Here is an 18,796-nt window from a genome sequence, read left to right on the forward strand (position 1 = left end):
TACAACTCCCATCATTTTAATGTATTTTTAATCTTTGTTGGAAGCCGCCCAGAGTGGCTGGGAAGATCCAGCCAGATGGGCAGGGTACTACTACTACTACTACTACTACTACTACTACTAATTTCCAACCACTGCCCTTACTAGCTGGGTCAAATGGGAGCTGGAATCCAACCACATCTGGGGGGCAACCACTTGGCTACCCCTCGTCTAAGGAATGGAGCATAATGAACTCTGTTGGTAACTGTCAATCTGCAGAGATTGCTTTGCTGTATGCTCACCTATGCCTTTGAAACAGACATGTGAAACATAAAGTCCCCAATTGTGGGGGTGGGATGGAAGCCCTTGTGACATAGACTCATATAATTATAGAGTCGGAAGGGACCCTGAGGATCCTCTAGTCCAACCCCCGCAATGCAGGAATATGCAGCTGCCCCATACGGGGATCTAACGTGCAACCTTGGCAACATATATACGACGTGGCGATATTGGAGCTATCATCAGGGTTATAAAGGGGACACCTTCTGGAAAAAGCGAAGAGACTGTCCTGGGCTGGGAGTGAAAAACATGATTGCTTCCACAGCTGGCTGTTTAGGCAAGGGAAAAACAGAGTCTCTTTCCTCCAGCAAAGCAAATCCACATTATATGCACCACATCTGAAGTACACCACTTTGCAGAGCTGTGCACATGCATGCGCACACATTTAATAATAAGGAGCATTATTAACAGCAGTGGTGGAATGGGCTTTGTTTTGTTTTGAAGTGTGTTTCTGGGCATCTGCTGGGGACACATCCCTCCTGGATGCAAAGCCCAGCCCTCGTTTTTATGAGCAGGGGGACCTAAGATCGGGAGTTTGCTACTTCCCAGCTCCACCGCAGCCTTGGGGAATTTTGGCGGGAAGACGACGACGACGAAGGGGCTGCTGCCTTGCTCAGCCTCAGCGTGCGCCCCCTTGTCTTGGGGGGCATCATCCTGCGTGCCCGCCGCCCTCTCCCCCCCCACCTCCCCAAGCCCCACTTCTCCCCAGCGTGGGGCAGAGCCCCTTTCCAGCGCGCGGGGCTGACTCACCGGGACTCAGGCAGACGAGGAGGAGGACCAGCGCGAGCGCAGCCCACGAGAGCGCCCGCCGCCCGGGTACCATTTTGGCGGGAATCTCCGTCCGGCCGAGTTTTCGCCTGGAGCTGCTCTCTCCCTTCGCCTGCGGGGAGAAAAGCGAGAGGCGGCTGGTGTGCTGGACGGGTGGGAGGAGCCGAGGGGAGGGAAGGAGGGAGCGCGCGAAGCAGCGGGCAGGGCGAGCCAGGGGCTGGCGGAGAGGCTGCAGCCCCCCTGGCTGCGCATGGACGCTGCTCAACGTCGGTAGAGGAAGGGGGAAAAAAGAAAGAACCGCTCGGCGCGGGGTTTGTGTGTGAGAGAGAAGGGAATTTCTGAAGCAGCAAAGCGGCAGCTGGCGCGCTTCCCACATTCCAGATGTTCGCTTCGGGGCCACCTGCTCATTGAGCCTCCATGGCGTTTGCATAAAGGTGGTGCGACGCCTGCTGCTTATTGAGCACGTGTGCTGGGGTTGTTATCATAGGAGCCAACTCCTTGGGGGCCGAGGTCCCTTCGCCCCCCCCCCCACCTTAATATATTTGAGGGGGCTTGCCCCCGACCCCAAGATGATGGACACTGCCATTCAAATTATAATAATAAAGGTAAAGGACCCCTGGATGGTTAAGTCCAGTCAAAGGCGACTATGGGGTTGTGGTACTCATCTTGCCTTAGGGCCAAGGGAGCCGGTGTTTGTCCACAGACAGCTTTTCCAGGTCATGTGGTTAGCATGACTAAACCGCTTCTGGCACAACAGAACACCATGATGGAAACCAGAGCGCATGGAAACACAGTTTACCTTCCCGTCGCAGTGGTACCTATTTATCTACTTACACTGGCATGCTTTCAGACTGCTAGGAGCTGGGACAGAGCAACGGGAGCTCACTCTGTCACAGGGATTCGAACCGCCAACCTTCTGATCGGCAAGCCCAAGAGACTCAGTGGTTTGACTACAGCGCCACCTGCGTCCATTCAAATAGTGTGCAGTGCACCACATCATGTGATGGAATATGCAAGGCAGGGTTTACCTGCATCCCCCCCCCAATAAATATTGTTTACAAGTTGGCATCCCTGGTTGATTATTGAGGTGGCATATAAAAAATGCTGTCAAAATGCTTTTTTAAAAAAGCGTTTTGAAAAACACATTGAATTTAGCATAGCTCGCTGTCGCCATCAAGTGTCACATTTGCATATTGCATTTTACAACACATTTGAGATGTTCTATTTGCAGCCGAGTCCTGTCAGTTCCAGCAATTGTCTGGCCACACTTTTCAGTGTATGTAGCCCACACTTAACATAATGCAAAATAAATATGAGTTTGGGTGGGGGTAAGCGAAATGCCTGGGCCCCCTTTTAATTCGTGGAATAGCTAGCTTGCTGGTGAGATGATAGCAGCGCCAGCTTTAGGGCGCTGCAGGCACTTACCCCACACCAGGCAACCAACACAGGGCACCATCATTCTGCCCAGACACTGAGGTCTAGCTCCGAGGGCCTTCTGGCGCTTCCCTCACTGTGAGAAGCCAAGTTACAGGAAACCAGGCAGAGGGCCTTCTCGGTAGTGGCGCCCGTCCTGTGGAACATCCTCCCTTCAGATGTCAAGGAGATAAACAACTATCTGACATTTAGAAGACATCTGAAGGCAGCCCTGTTTAGGGAAGTTTTTAATGACAAGTGTTTTAAATCTTTTTTGGAAGCTGCCCAGAGTGGCTGGGGAAACTCAGCCAGACTGGGGGGAGAGGGGTTAAATAATAAATTATTATTATTAGGGGGTGCATTATAATCATAATTGTATTTATACAGGTACCTACTGAGAAGATCCATAAAAGCAACGGTACCAAAAGGAATTATTGTGAAAATAATAAATATTGTCCTCACTTAGGACACCATATTACCAAAGTTCACCCCAATGATAGGCTACTCAGGGAACAAAGAAAGTGGCTCTGGGCCCTCTCTCTCAACTCACCGGGAGTTAGAAAGAGAAAGGCCAGAGCTGAGAGTTCAGTTAGGTGAGCTAGGAAAAGGGCCATAGCTCAATGGTAGAACATCTGCTTGTCTTGTGGAAGTTCCTGGGTTCAATTCTCCAGGTAGGTCTGGGAGAGAATTCTGCCTGAAATGCTGGAGAGCTACTGCCAGTAGACAATACAGTGGTACCTCAGGTTAAGTACTTAATTCACCACTTTAGCTAATGGGGCCTCCTGCTGCCACCGCGCCACCGGAGCACGATTTGTGTTCTTATCCTGAAGCAAAGTTCTTAACCTGAAGCACTATTTCTGGGTTAGCGGAGTCTGTAACCTGAAGCATATGTAACCCGAGGTATCACTGTACTTAGCTAGATGGACCAATGGTCTGGCTCAATATAAGGCAGCTTCATAGATACTGAGATCTGTTCTGCACGCCATGCTAAACCAAAACATGACTTGGCATGAATAAGCAGACTCTGGGAGAGGAGATAGCAACCGCTTTGCTTAGCATGGTGTTTTTGCTGCTGCGTATAGTTTGGCTTAGTGCCTTGCCCAAGCCTGGACTTGTGTGTGGCACTCTCTAGACAAACCAAAAACTAATCAAGGTTTTGTCCTGTGGTTCGTGGCTCGTGGTTTGTCTGGGGGAGCGAAACGGCTGAGATAAACTGTGTCTGGACAAGAAACTAAGCCAAACTATGGCTTAGCTCAGCACAGCACAGCAGCAAAACAAAGAGAAAGGCCACAGACTCCTTTCTGGGAGCCCTCATACTAATGCTAAGACACACAATTTGGAAAGCCCTGTATTCGATTTATATACAGTGGTACCTTGGGTTAAGTACTTAATTCGTTCCGGAGGTCCGTTCTTAACCTGAAACTGTTCTTAACCTGAAGCACCACTTTAGCTAATGGGGCCTCCCACTGCCGCCATGCCGCTGCTGCGCAATTTCTGTTCTCATCCTGAAGCAAAGTTCTTAACCCAAGGTACTATTTCTGGGTTAGCGGAGTCTGTAACCTGAAGCGTATGTAACCTGAAGCGTATGTAACCCGAGGTACCACTGTACTACCCTTCATCAAAAGATCTCAGGGCGGTTCACAAGATAAAAACATTAGATAAAAGCACAAATAAATTGCTTAAAACAGACACAACAAAACAATCAGTGCATATGTATGTATGTGTATGTATGCATTCATAATCCACAAAGGGGAAATATGTTGGCTGCAAAGTGCATCAGACTGACTACATGCAGGGCCTGGACAATGTCTGAGTTTTCAATTTACTTGTATTTGTTTAGGTATGATGGACTGTTAAGGCACCAGTGCCATTCTGGAAATAAAAGATAACTCGGCAGGTTTCTTAAACATATCCACACAACAAGAAATCAAGTTCTGAACATAAAAGCAGGCATTCAGGGCAGGGTAGGAACACATCATTTCTTTCAAAGGTTCACATAACGCCAGGCCTATAATAAAACCACCAGTCACCAGCATTGCCCCAAATAAAAATAAACACATTTTGCCAGAAGCCTTAATAAGAGAAAGCACTTTCAGTGAAGCCCAGTAAGGAATTTTCAATGTCCACGAGGGGCCAGAACCTCTAATTGCATAGTACATAGTGTCTGACATTCTGCTGCTATTAATTTCTTCTAATGAGCGCTGATATATTACCTTAATTGAACTGAGTAGGTTGCAACTTAAATGCACTTGGCATGGCAAATTGGTTTCTAAAGTTAGTTCCAAGAAAACTACAGGAGTCATGAGTTTCTTCCAAATAACAAGAGCATTAAGCTCATCAGTCAAGGCCTCCCGAAGTATTTTGACTCTCATCACTGGGTACTGCAGTTTGCATTTTTGCTGATGCTGAATGGAGGAGGCTAACACTTGACCTTAGGAGGGAAATTACATCTAAACAAGCAATTTGCATCTGTATCTTAATAATGTTCCAGATGTCTGTGCTCAAGCATGTCTGTCTGCCTATTTACATGTCTTGAACTGTTTAATTGGCATAAGCAGGAGAGGTAGTGTCAGGATTCTTAGAGGTAGCTTAAAAGACAGGCTGTGTTAACGTAATTTGATCTTTCATCTGGGAAAGCTCCCCAACTATTCTTAGAACAATACTGAAGATAAGGCTCCAGGCTCTTCAAGTGTCCCTGTTTTCCAGGGATAGTCCAGGATTTACAGAAGCCATCCCGGTTTCTGATTTGATCCCAGAATGTCCCACTTTTCTTAGGACGTTCCTATTTTCATTGGAGAAATGTTGGACGGTATGGAGTTATGCAGCCCCCGAGCCAAGAAGATAAGTAACTATACAACTTTAGAAGACATCTGATGGCAGCCCTGTATAAAGGTAAAGGGACCCTTGACCATTAGGTCCAGTAGTGGCTGACTCTGCGGTTGCAGTGCTCATCTCACTTTATTGGCCAAGGGAGCCGGCGTATAGCTTCCGGGTCACATGGCCAGCATGACTAAGCCACTCCTGGCGAACCAGAGCAGCGCACGGAAATGCCGTTTACCTTCCCGCCGGAGTGGTACCTATTTATCTACTTGCACTTTGGCGTGCTTTGGAACTGCTAGGTTGGCAGGAGCAGGGACTGAGCAACGGGGGCGCACCCCGTCATGGGGATTCGAACGGCCGACTTTCTGATTGGCAAGTCCTAGGCTCTGTGGTTTAACCCACAGCACCACCAGCGTCCAAGCCCTGTATAGGGAAATTTTTCTAATGTTTTATTATGTTTTGATATGTGTTGGAAGTTGCCCAGAGTGGCTGGGGCAACCCACTTCTCATTGTGAAAGCGAATTTAAGGCAGAATTTTTCAGACTGAGGACCTAATTCCCTTCCAGGGTGGAACCTTTCTGTGGGTGCAGCCAGAGGTAAAAATTGGAGGAGCAATGAATTTAAATCTTACTTTTATACAGCAGGCTCATTTCTCGTCTGTGCACACACGCCCCTCTATCCAGGAAAACCAAGAATTGTTGTCAGAGTTCAAGAACTCTTTCCAGCCAGATAAAAACACCCGGGAGAATATGAAGCGAGATTGTTGGGGGACATAGCCTGGAGAAAGAGGCTGTGGCTCTGAAGTGTCTCAAGGACAGACAGAACTGGAATGCAGCATTTGTCCTCTGGGCTGGAGGACCCCCACCCTGTTTCAGACCCTCAAAATGTCCCTATTTTCCAGGGATAGTCCTGGGTTTACAGAAGTCATCCCAGTTTCTGATTTGATCTCAGAAAGTCTCGCTTTTCATTATTTTAATTGGAGATATATTGGTGGGTATGGAGTTGTGCAATGCCCGAACCATCTGAAGGCAGCCCTGTATAGCGAAGTTTAAAAATGTTTAATGTATATATACTGGATGCTGCCCAGAGTGGCTGGAGCAACCCAATTATATGGTAGGGGTATAAATAGTAAGATGATGATGATGATGGGATAGACTGTCCCTATTCTTCATTGGATAAAAGTTGGAGCGTATGTTGTTTTAAGGGCTTCCTTTGGGACATAAAAAGGTTTTTTTCCCCATGTGTTTCCTAATTATTACCTTAATCTGTTTTGGCAAAATCAGTTTTGGTTGTTCACTGTGTTTAGCTATTGAAAAGTCAATAGTTATCATTATCATTCATCCTAACAACTACATGATGAAAATGTTTTTACAGGTTGTTCCCTGTGCCTGTTTATCAAGATTCAGGACGCAACTAGTTGGGCTTGAGTGTTACTGCTGTGCTGTTTGTCATGAAGAAATACGCTTCTCATCCACTGCCTTAGGGCTCTGCATAGCTGAAGACCTGCTCCTGGTTCCCCCCCCTGCCCCATTTCTACTTCAATTTTCTCGCCATAAAAACAGCAATTCGAGGCAAAGCTACCAAACCCACAAACAATTACGATCCATTAAATGAATCAATAATGCAGCACAAATATTGGCAACAGAACTATAAAGTTAATATTCTATTAGAACACCAAAATGCCACAAATAGATCAATCCTCAAGAACCCAAATGAAAATGTTTTATGCAGTCTTCTAGCGGTGAACAGATTTTGGGCTCTCGCTGAAATTTGGGCATGCCTCATTGGAAAGTGGATGTCACAGACGGGGTGCTACTGTTCTGAAGGGCCTGGAATCTGCCCCAGGAGATGCAACTTCTCAGTCAGATGGTGCAGAGAATGGAGTGCTGCCCATCGATTTAAACTGGCAGGAACGTTCAGTATGGGAACAGCAACTGTTTCAATTATGCTGGACAGTTTGCAGATCTCGTGGACCACATTGTTCCTGGTTTGGGGAGGGGGGGCGAATTGAAGGAAGTTTTCCTACCACTGAAGAGGAGGGAAATAATATATATGAGATCAGGCATCCCCAAACTCGGCCCTCCAGATGTTTTGGGACTACAATTCCCATCATCCCTGACCACTGATCCTGTTAGCTAGGGATGATGGGAGTTATAGTCCCAAAACACCTGGAGAGCCAAGTTTGGGGATGCCTGTACTAGATTCTATTAGGTAAAGGTAAAGGGACCCCTGACCATTAGGTCCAGTTGTGACCAATTCTGGGGTTGCGGCACTCAGCTCGCTCTATGGGCCGAGGGAGCCGGCGTTTGTCCGCAGACAGCTTCCGGGTCATGTGGCCGGCATGACTAAGCCGCTTCTGGCGAACCAGAGCAGCCCACGGAAATGCAGTTTACCTTCCCGCCAGAGCGGTACCTATTTATCTACTTGCACTTTGACGTGCTTTCAAACTGCTAGGTTGGCAGGAGCAGGGACCAAGCAACGGGAGCTCACCCCGTCGCCGGGATTCGAACCGCCGACCTTCTGATCGGCAAGTCCTAGCTCTGTGGTTTAACCCACAGCGCCACCCGAGTCCCACTAGATTCTATAGCCTCATTCTAATTATCTTTAAAACCCTTCAGTTCTGCAAGCATGTTTCCCTTAGGATGCATTGTCCCCTGATAAATGGAAGCCTCTACTTAATAAAGCATTTGTGAAGCTGCATTAAGTTTCGGATCTAATACACAAAGCAAGGTAGGACCGGACTAGGGTAATTGTCCGGAAAATGATAGCTTTGCCTACACTGAAGTGCTTCCCATTTCATTCCCGTCTCTGACTCTTGTCCTGATGCAGATGCACAAAGGAATGCCAGAGAACAGAGTTGCAGCAGGGGAGTTTATTCAGCGTGCAAAGATTCAGCACCAGTTAACTGCATGGTGATGATGTGAAGAGAAGCTGTCAGAGGAGATTACTTCTCCCCCCCCCCCCAATTGAGCATTCTGAAACATGAATGCTTTTGCAGAAGTATCTTCTGCTGTTGATTAGCACATATTTTCGTATCAAGTATGTGACAGCATGTGTGACAGTGTAATTTGGTGTGGGTAATCACTTTGTAAATTGGTGGCAATAGAATGGAATGCGCAAAAATCCTCTCAGTCGGGCAAGTACAAAGCGCTCATTCTCTGCAGTGAACACCACATTAATATAGAGTAAAACTGCGGTACCCAAGAGGCCACTATATGAGCAATTTGGACAGACTTTACATATTAGATACTGAAATGTTCCAGTAAGAAGACTTTTTTTAAAAATGCATTTTAAAAAATCACTGATCATTTATACTGTGAATCATGTTGGAGGGGGGCGGGATTTCCCTGGCAGGACATTTTGACTTAGTTTTCATCCTTTTTACAAACCTTTTTGACATGTGCAAAGAATCTTTGTGCAAATGAAATGATTTTAAAAAACAACAACCAAGTGATCTCAGTCTTCACCCAAAAAGGCTTGCAGACCACCCTTCCCTCAGGTTTGAAATCTAAAAAGATGCAGCAGCAGCAGCAGCAAATGATTGGCTTGGGAGGGAGCAGGAAGTATTTTTCCTTGCAAATTTTTCTAGTGAACAGTTTGGGGCGGAGAAGTTCAGGAGGAGGAGGAGCCAGAAGCTGGTGGCCTCCCAGCTAAATTGACAGAATGGCTCTGAAAACTTTTTCTTTTTTTATTACAGGCTGATGTGATGCCAGGAGGTAGAAGGAGGAGCCTGGCTTCTCAGCAGAGCAGAGCAGAGCAGATGGCGGCCCTACAGCTCTTCTCTTTTGGATGGAGGTACAGTAAGATCGGGACGCGGGTGGCGCTGTGGGTTAAACCACAGAGCCTAGGGCTTGCCGATCAGAAGGTCGGTGGTTCGAATCCCCACGACGGGGTGAGCTCCTGTTGCTCGGTCCCTGCTCCTGCCAACCTAGCAGTTCGAAAGCACCTCAAAGTGCAAGTAGATAAATAGATACCGCTCTGGCGGGAAGGTAAACGGTGTTTCCGTGCGCTGCTCTGGTTCGCCAGAAGCAGCTTAGTCATGCTGGCCACATGACCCGGAAGCTGTACGCCGGCTCCCTCGGCCAATAAAGCGAGATGAGCGCCACAACCCCAGAGTCAACCCCTAACGGTCAGGGGTCCCTTTACCTTTACCTTCACAGTAAGGGCATTTCAACAGTGCAAGAGAAGTTCCAAGATGATTTTGTAAAAATGGCTTCGAGAGACTTTTCTCTTGTAGTATGAGAAGCATCAGGGCATGTTCGTGCACTGACTCGGCATTTTGCGTATACACAAAGTTATATGGCTTTGTAACTGAGCTGCACAAAGCTTTCTCCGTGATGCTGTCACCAGGTACCTTCTTGGAAAACAGAGCACCCACACTTTTCAGCATAGAGGGATTTGAACTCCTCCTGAGGGAAGTTCAGCCTTTGTGTGCTCAACTTGAGGAGGGAGGGGAAGCATACACAACAACAACAAAATGGCAAGCATGCTCCCTGCAGCCTTAAAAATAAAGCCTACCAATCAAGGGCTGTGCCTGAAGGAGCCAACAATCTCATCGTGCCCAGCACAGCTTTGCATCTTTGCACACACAGCGCTCAAGATAACAGCAGTGGTAACAGCCAGTGGTAGAGGCATCAAGAAGCTCAATACTACCAGTTCCCTGGCATATCCAGATAGGAATTTGAATCCTCTCATTTTCCTTGTGAGCACAACACAGAAAAGGGAGAATACAGCGCCCACATTGCTCTCTGAGCAGAAAGCCTGCAGAGACTCACCTGGGAAAGGAAAGTGTATTTTCGCAAGCAGGTAGAAGGAGGCAGTTAGGGGATGTGACAAGAGCAACCAAAGCCACACACTGGCAGAAGACACCTCCAGAGCCTCACTGCAAAAGGCACAGGATATTGCCAACTCTGTTTATTTGTGGTTTTTCCAGTGTACCTCAGTCAGCCTTTTCTCCTTCCCTGTGGTAAGTCTTACTTACAGTACTTCACCAAACCTTTACTAGGCGTTACAAGTATAGGCCATCATGAAACATCCATATGTTTAATTTAAAAACATATACACATAAACAGCCATGTAAAATATGTAATAGTGAGGATTTTCATCGGAATTTCTTCCTGCTGAATAGTGCCATTCAACCCTGTGGTAAGTCAAGTTTCTAGCAAGATGAATGTGTCCTCTAGAATTTAGTCTGTGAAAGAAACATTTCTCAAGAACAAAAGTTTACCCCTTGAGCCTTAGGCTAGTAAGATAGTCTCTCCTCTCTCTCTCTCTCTCTCTCTCTCTCTCTCTCTCTCTCTCTCTCTCACACACACACACACACACACACACACCCTGCTGAAACAGATTACATTATTTCCAAAGAGGCCCTTAATTGTTTACTAAAAATCTGCTTTTTTCCAGATACACTAACTCACTGTGCAGAATTCCAAACACAAGCATAGCTAAACAGTGCTAATGTTAAGGGTGAATAACTGTTTCGCTTAAAATAAACAGTGTTAAGAGAGTATCTAAACCACATGCAAATCTTCATTAGCTGCATTGTCTAGTTCTGCTTTTTCTCTCCCTCCCACCCTTCCTTTTCGCTTTAGACAGTTTTTAAAATTTTACTTTTAGCTTGGACCACAAAATCAGATGAAGCTTAAAATCAACCCAACCATATCACATTTTTGGTCATCAGTAAATGCCGCATGTAAAAAGGTTTTTTTCTACCTTTCCAGAGACAAATTAAATGTGAAACTGAGGAAAAAATTATTGGATAGTAAGACTCTGCAGTTTGGGAAAGGTAAAGTGTGCATAAGAATCTAGATGTAAGCACAACCATTGGGAAAAAAAATCAAATTCAATTATGAATTTTGTTTGGACTGATTGGGATTGATTTGGACATTAACGCAGTAATAAGAAGATGATCTGAATCCCCCTTTGGATCTTGAAGTATGGGTTCCCCCAACAAAATTTAAAAATTTGGCTTTGTAATTTGGAATTTATGTGATGTGATTTAATTTGATGTGATTGGCCAGTTAATAAAAATTATTTTAAAAAAAGAAAGAAAAAAAATCAAAAAGAGAACAAACACTTATGTCCAAACTGCCTTCCTAAAGAGGAATGATATGTTGTTATGGGAACCTGTCTGGCATCTGAGGAGAATTTTAAAAAACCACCACAGTATCAGCCCTTAAAGATTAAAAAGTGTATTTACACCTACAATTGATATCAGATAAAAGGTACCCAGAACTCATGAAACCCCTACTAAAGTTAAGGAGAGCAGGGGGGGGGGGAGGTTTTTCAATCAAGCAGAATCCTATGCATATTTATTTGGAATTGCCTTGGATAATGTTCTGTGACTCTTACCACTGTGTGTATAGGATTGCAGCCTTTAATTAAGCAAGGTCCTTTGGATTGGGCCCAAGAAAAGTCTTCAAATACTAATGTAAACAATGCTACTTAATAATGTGCTTCATATTTAGATTACATAATAAGAGCAAACAGTTTTTCAGCTATTTAAAATGAGTTAATTTTGCTGCTGTATAATTTCTAGCCCCTGTTCAGGGGCTGATCTATATATAAAAGAGCTAGAGCAGTTTGGAGTAAAATCACATTGAATAGGGCAAATGTTATCCGAGTAGGGAGAGGATTGTAGATAATGTATACAGAATGAACTAAAAGAAACCTCTGTCACAAGCTATATTTTCCTGAGCAAATAAAATACTACAAGTCCACGACATTTAAACCACAGTTCCTACAATCAGCCTGCATTTGACCTTTCGGTACAATAATATAAAGCAGTCAATTTTTCTCTTTCTCTATCTAAATTCAAATTGTTGTTGTTGTTTTTTAAAACCCCATTCCTATAGTAAACACATACTCTTATTTAATAAAATTACCTTTCCAGTAATCGGCTTCCTGCCTTCGTGCTTGGCCAGAAGAAGTGACTCTTTTTTGAAGGACACCTTGGACTTCTGAAAGAAATAAGAAACTGGGTAATGGGGGAGTGGAGAGTATTACATTTTTTAAAAAAAACACTAGGACCAATGTATGAAGGACATATTTATTCCATTTTGCAGAAATCCAACCCTTTGCAGAAAAAGCTCCACAAAGCACTTTGTGGATGAATTAGGAAGAATCACATTTCTGCACAGGCAGCAGGACAGCATTTCAAAAAGGAAAGAAATATGATTGCAAGCAGATGCTCATTCATGTTCTCATCTTAAAGGAATGTGTATGTGTGTGTGTGTGTGTGTGTGTGTGTGTGTGTGTGTGTGTTTAGGAAGAATGATGAACAACAGATTTCAGGGTGCATTTAATGTTTCTTAATTTCTTGCAGATGAGGGAGACAAGTATATTTTGGCACATACACTACACAGGCAGTATTTCTCTGTTCTTGCTAGAAATAAAAATTTTGCTTCTGGATATTGCTGTAGACCACTTGTGTCGTGGGATAGCAACCGATTAAGAAACAGGAAGCAGAGAGTAGGAATAAATGGATAGCTCTCCACTGGAGGAATGAGTTCCCCAAGGATCAGTATTGGAACCAATGCTTTTTACCTTATTAAGGATTTAGAGTTAGGGATGAGCAAAGTTTGTTCATGATGCTGAACTGTGTGTGTTTCCTAGAGGGACACAAAGAGTACAATATTTAAGAAACCTTTCAATTACAGTGGTACCCCAAGTTACATACGCTTCAGGTTAAGAACAGTTTCAGGTTACAGACTCCGCTAACCCAGAAATAGTGCTTCAGGTTAAGAACTTTGCTTCAGGATGAGAACAGAAATTGTGCTCCGGCGGCATGGCAGCAGCAGGAGGCCCCATTAGCTAAAGTGGTGCTTCAGGTTAAGAACAGTTTCAGGTTAAGTACGGACCTCCGGAACGAATTAAGTACTTAACCCGAGGTACCACTGTAAAGTTAAACAGAGTGTTTCAATCAGCTATATTTGCATCATATTTTGCGTTTTCAGTTCTAGGTGTTATCTGAGTCTGCATCATTATCTATGCACCAGGTACATGGGGCTGAAGGGGCTTCAGCTCCCCTAATATTTTTGGGCAGGGTGCAGTGCTTCCCCCAATATTGAGGGGGCTGCCACCCCCTGCTGCCACAGGCACCCTCCATGCACCCCAGAGCCAGGCGGCGGATGGGACAGGCACAGAGGGCAATCTCCATGCTTGCTTGTCACAGTGGCAGCCTGGCAGCCTGGGAGCCCAGGAGCTGGGCTGTGGCAGGGACGAGCAAGCACCCTCCTCGTGTCCCACCACCACCACCTGGCGCATGCCAGTGGCATCACCTGACATGTCACGTGACCACACCCCCTCAATATGGAGGACAAGTCTGGCCTTATCTTATCCTTGGCTTAATTTCTCTTGCAAGAGAAGTGCTGCACCTGTTTCTCTGCCATTTGCTTACTTATTTATTCCTGAGAATCACACATTCTGTCCTAAAACAATGGCACTCCTGTATTTTCTCAAATGGGCTTCCATTCCCCTCTCTCACACACACACACCCAGCACTGTTTAAGCATTTTATGGCTGCGCGTGCACACCCCCCAGAGAGACAAATCAGAATGTTCACTTGTAATATTGTTTGCAGTAAGTTGCAAAGAAGTGCTAGTTTGGACAACTACAAAACGAAGACATACACACAACCCACTCCAATCTTTGGCCTTTTGGAAGAAGAATTGCAACTTTGATGTTTCCTCCGAGTCATTTCTATCTTTGTTCTTTTAGAAGAATGTTGTCACCCAATGGAAAGATGATTAGCGTAACACTGTAAAAGAAACCACCACTGAGATCTTTTGCTTGATATTACATGCACCTGTTTACTCAAAACTTTACTCTTCGTCAGAAACTAAGGCTGCTATTTGTTCTGCATTTCTCCCCACCCCCATCCTGCCTTGCGTACGGTTCACAAATAACATCTATATTCATTATGCTCTGTACCCAGTGACTGAGCTAGCAGGGAAAGTTATGTTCTTCCTGTTTTCTTAGACTCTCCATTAGTGCTGGCCTGCTCCCTTTGCTTCTTTGCATTCCTGTTTACGCAACAGTACTTCACAGCTTCTGGACCAATAACTTAAAACCAGCAGACATTTCTATGGCTCCTTCACTTAGACAAACACATAGAAGTGATGAATGTCTTCTTTGTGTGGTTTTGTAGGTTGAGACAACATCAACAGAGATGCGGCAGAAGCCAGATTTTAGAGCTTTTTCGGGGAACTAAAGGTGGAATGGCAGAATACTTTTGCCCGTGCTGTTCTGTGCCCACTCATCCTGCTAGGGTCTCTGGTAAATGATTTCCCTCCAAATGGCTTGGAAGCTGCCTCATCACCTAATACCGAGAGCAAAGTGGACTATAAGCAGCTTCATCCATCACAAGTTTGAAAACCAATAATCGGAGCAAGCACTGCTTTTTAGAAGTTGTGCTGGGTGAAAGCTGCTTAAGAAGCCATTTTATCCTCAAGTGAAAAGAAACCCTCCAGCTGCACAGCGGGCTGCAAAACTTCAGGGATGGGGGTTGCAAAAAAAGGGGGGGATTTGGCTGCAGATTTGAGTTCTGCTCCCACCTGCAAAGGCATGCAAAACCTGAGGATCGAGGGGGAAACCCAAACCTCACTCCCACTTGGGTGTCTTTATGGAGTGACAAGGCTGCCACCACATCTGCAGCTCTCCTGCTCACAGCAGCTGCAGTGGAAGGCAGGGGAAGGGAAAGAATGACTCAGCGCAACGCCCTCATGCATTGAAACCAACTCATGATCTGGTCGATACGAGGCTGGGTCAGCTTTTTTGCTGACTCATTCCACTGGTTTTTCCTGAATACTTCCAGTGGGCAGAAGGGGCAGGGTTGGTGCCAAAAGGGTAATGCTTCTGCTATTCCTCCAACATCATGGGGGTTTGGCTAATTATTATTATTATTATTAATTAATTATTATTTATACCCTGCCCATCTGGCTGGGCTTCCCCAGCCACTCTGGGCGGCTTCCAACAAAATATTAAAATACAGCAATGCATCAAACATTAAAAGCTTCCCTACACAGGGCTGCCTTCAGATGTCTTCTGAAAGTCTGGTAGTTGTTTTCCTCTTTGACATCTGATGGGAGGGTGTTCCACAGGGCGGGTGCCACTACCGAGAAGGCCCTCTGCCTGGTTTCCTGTAGCTTTGCTTCTTGCAATGAGGGAACCGCCAGAATGCCCTCGGTGCTGGACCTCAGTGTCCGGGCTGAACGATGGGGGTGGAGACGCTCCTTCAGGCCAAGGCCATTTAGGGCTTTAAAGGTCAGCACCAACACTTTGAATTGTGCTCGGAAACATACTGGGAGCCAATGTAGATCTTTCAAGACTGCTGTTATGTGGTCTCGGTGGCCGCTCTGCCTATCCAGGTTGTCTCTGTTTATTTGTTCATTTCTCCTTTCTTCTGTTATTCAAAGCTATCTGCTTTGAAGTATTTATTCTTCCTCAAGTGCCTGGGTCAGTTTACCTGCTAAAATAGGATGCCCCCCCAGTGCTTTCTCCTTTTAAAAGGTGTGGGTTTTTTACATACCTTAATTTTTATTTATTAAATTTGTATGCCACCCTTCATTCGTAGATCTCAGGGCAGTTCACAACATAAAAATACAAGATAAAAAAATTAAAAATTAATAAATCAATACCTTCCCCCGTCTCCCACAAACACATTTGAATTGGGCCCAGAAACTAACTGGCAGCCAGTGAAGGGGGTCCAGGATTAGTGCAATATGCTCAAACCGTCTTGCCCCCGCGAGCAACCTGGCCACTGAATTTTGTGCCAGCTGAAGCTTCTGAACATTCATCAGAGGCAGCCCTATGTATAACACATTGCCATAATCTAACCTAGAGGCTACCAAGAACATAGGCAACATAGGGGCACAATAGGGCCATCAGCCCAAGCTGATGGAAGGCACTCAGCTCCACTTTAAAACTCTTAAGCTGAGAGCTTACTGTGTTGTTTTTTTAATTGTATAGAGGCTCGGGTATACAACAGTAGCATTTTTACTCAACTATTACTGCTAGATTGGAGAAAAATAATATACAGAGTGATTATATTTTCATAATATGTTATGATTCTGTAACAGTCTGCTGTCCCGTGAAAGCTCAAGCGACAAAACCTGACAATCTTTATTTTAGTTTTTTTTTTAAAGTAACTTATTTAACCTTTCCAGACACAATTTGCAAAATTTCTGATGCACTTGTACTCTGGGGGCAGAGCAAGATTGTTACTTTCCCTTCCATGCTGCTCAAAGCATTTGGAGCGCTACAATCTGGTTTGAAGATGAATTAACTGTGACACATCTGAAGCTCTTGTTGCCACCACACCATTACTTTCTGCACACATCTGCCGAGTCTGTGTTACTGCCTGGCTCTCACATTTATCTTCATCTGTTCCATATTCTACAACTCTGGTCATAATGCCAGAAACCATTTTCCAGCACTGTAAACATTTGTTAGCAGACAGAGGACTGGCAAGGCTACATGGCTGTGTCGTAGCAGCTATTTCAAGAACAGGGTGCAGCTTTAAAAAAAAACTTTTATTGTAAACTCACTCAAGGCATAAATACCAATAATGAAACTGCTTTAAATGGTACCCCCCTAATTTCCACATTCAAGAGTAAAGGTTGTATCCAATTCTGCTGTTCTGCTCCCTCTCCTGCACAACTCCCCTCTCTTCTCCTGCAGCCTGCCATGCACTCTCAAAATATTCTCCAGAGGTTTGGGGAACCCTCTGGAGAAGATCGGGGGCACAGGGAGAGTATAAGAGAGGAAAGTCCTTTTGCACAAGCAGAACTCTGCTTGCACAGTATTGAGATACAGGTCAAAGCCCAGACGCTCAAAGAGAAAAGAGTGAATTTAATCCTATAAAAAAACTCAAGACCAATCCCATGAAAGTTTACTCCATGGGTAGGCAAACTAAGGCCCGGGGGCCGGATCTGGCCCAATCCCCTTCTCAGTCCAGCCCGTGGACGGTCCAGGAATCTGTGTGCTTTTACATGAGTAGAATGTGTCCTTTTATTTAAAATGCATCTCTGGGTTATTTGTGGGGCATAGGAATTCTTTCATTCCCCCCCCCCCAAATATATAGTCTGGCCCCCCACAAGGTCTGAGGGACAGTGGACTGGCCCCCTGCTGAAAACGTTTGCTGACCCCTGGTTTACTCAGATGCAAGTCTCAGTTTGTCAATGGGACCTTACCCTAAGTAAAGCCATTTTTGTCTATGTGTAATTTATTTAGTGATGCGGGTGGCGCTGTGGGTTAAACCACAGAGCCTAGAACTTGCCGATCAGAAGGTCAGCGGTTTGAATCCCTGCGACGGGGTGAGCTCCTGTCACTCGGTCCCAGCTCCTGCCAACCTAGCAGTTCGAAAGCACCTCAAAGTGCAAGTAGATAAATAGCTACCGCTCCGGCGGGAAGGTAAATGGGGTTTCCGTGCGCTGCTCTGGTTCACCAGAAGTGGCTTAGTCATGCTGGCCACATGACCTGGAAGCTGTACGCCGGCTCCCTCGGCCAGTAAAGCGAGATGAGCGCCGCAACCCCAGAGTCGGCTACGACTGGACCTAATGGTCAGGGGTCCCTTTACCTTTACCTAATTTATTTAGTAGCATTATTCATGCTGCTTTCCTTATGCCTGAAGAGATCATTATTGTTCCTGGATGCCATTTATATGGTGTTCATTTCAGGAGGAGAATAAGCAGCAACGGGATGTGAATTCTACAGGGGAAATTATTTGAAGCTTGCGCAAATATTCTAGCAACCAAAGACCAAAGGGAGCAAAATACATTTTTTTTTTTTGCTCACAAAAGCAAATATTTTAAAATAAACAAAATTCATTTTCAGATGATTTCGTCTATCGCTATTTGGGTTTTTAATTTTGTTTTGGCAGTTATCCCTTTAGTTATCACCGTGGAGGTGTCTGTCCTGCACTTTAACAAATTGTGACTTGGAGAGTAGAAAAGGCCAGGAACTGTGAATGGGTACTGTTCAATTTAACAGGAAAAAAGTGACTTCCCTTATGGAAAATGTAGAGCCAGTTTGGACATAATAGCCAATAAAAGTGAGGGGAAACATTCCTACTTCAATGAAACGGAATTTGGAGGCAGCTAAAGTTATTTTTCTTCTTTTCGTTTGACTTTTGATTACTAAAAAATGTGCTGTATTATAGCACCAGGAAGCCCTAGGCAGGACAGGAGCTGCACTGTGATCTTAACTTCAAGACGTTGCAAGCCTGATACTAAACAGGATCTTAAGCTGGCTTTTAAGTGGGTCCTTTGTTTCTGGTCCTGCCTTCAACTTCTCATTCCTGCTGAAAACGGGGAGTGTTTTACAAGCTGCTGTCTAACAATGCTAACCTTCTACTTTCTGTGAACTTGGTTTGATTAGGTTCACCTCCACACTATGAAGAGGGAAAGAGCTACTTTCTAAAACAAATCCAGGCTTGACAGATAATTGCACAGCAACATGCTTAGGGAGAGCACTGCAGTGT

General features: G+C 45.1%; 1 protein-coding gene across 3 annotated transcripts in view; it reads right to left on the reverse strand.

The window, feature by feature from the left end:
* The window catches only part of ECRG4 (ECRG4 augurin precursor), a 35,222-nt gene that overhangs the window by 5,596 nt on the left and 10,830 nt on the right, over window positions 1-18,796 (reverse strand). Inside the window, exons 1-3 of one of the 3 annotated variants that reach the window (XM_083611047.1) lie at window positions 13,958-14,029; window positions 12,201-12,275; window positions 1,066-1,195 (exon numbers count right to left, since the gene is read on the reverse strand). In XM_083611047.1, the coding sequence (XP_083467173.1) occupies window positions 1,066-1,195; window positions 12,201-12,275; window positions 13,958-14,014 (262 nt within the window). In that variant the 5' untranslated portion in view covers window positions 14,015-14,029. Of the gene's footprint in view, window positions 1-1,065; window positions 1,196-12,200; window positions 12,276-12,389; window positions 12,486-13,957; window positions 14,030-18,796 lie in introns of those variants that run through there. The other 2 variants (XM_083611046.1, XM_083611045.1) reach the window with 2 other exon arrangements.

The sequence above is a fragment of the Podarcis filfolensis genome (genome assembly GCF_964270895.1).
Source record: "Podarcis filfolensis genome assembly, chromosome: 4".
Taxonomy (NCBI): domain Eukaryota; kingdom Metazoa; phylum Chordata; class Lepidosauria; order Squamata; family Lacertidae; genus Podarcis; species Podarcis filfolensis.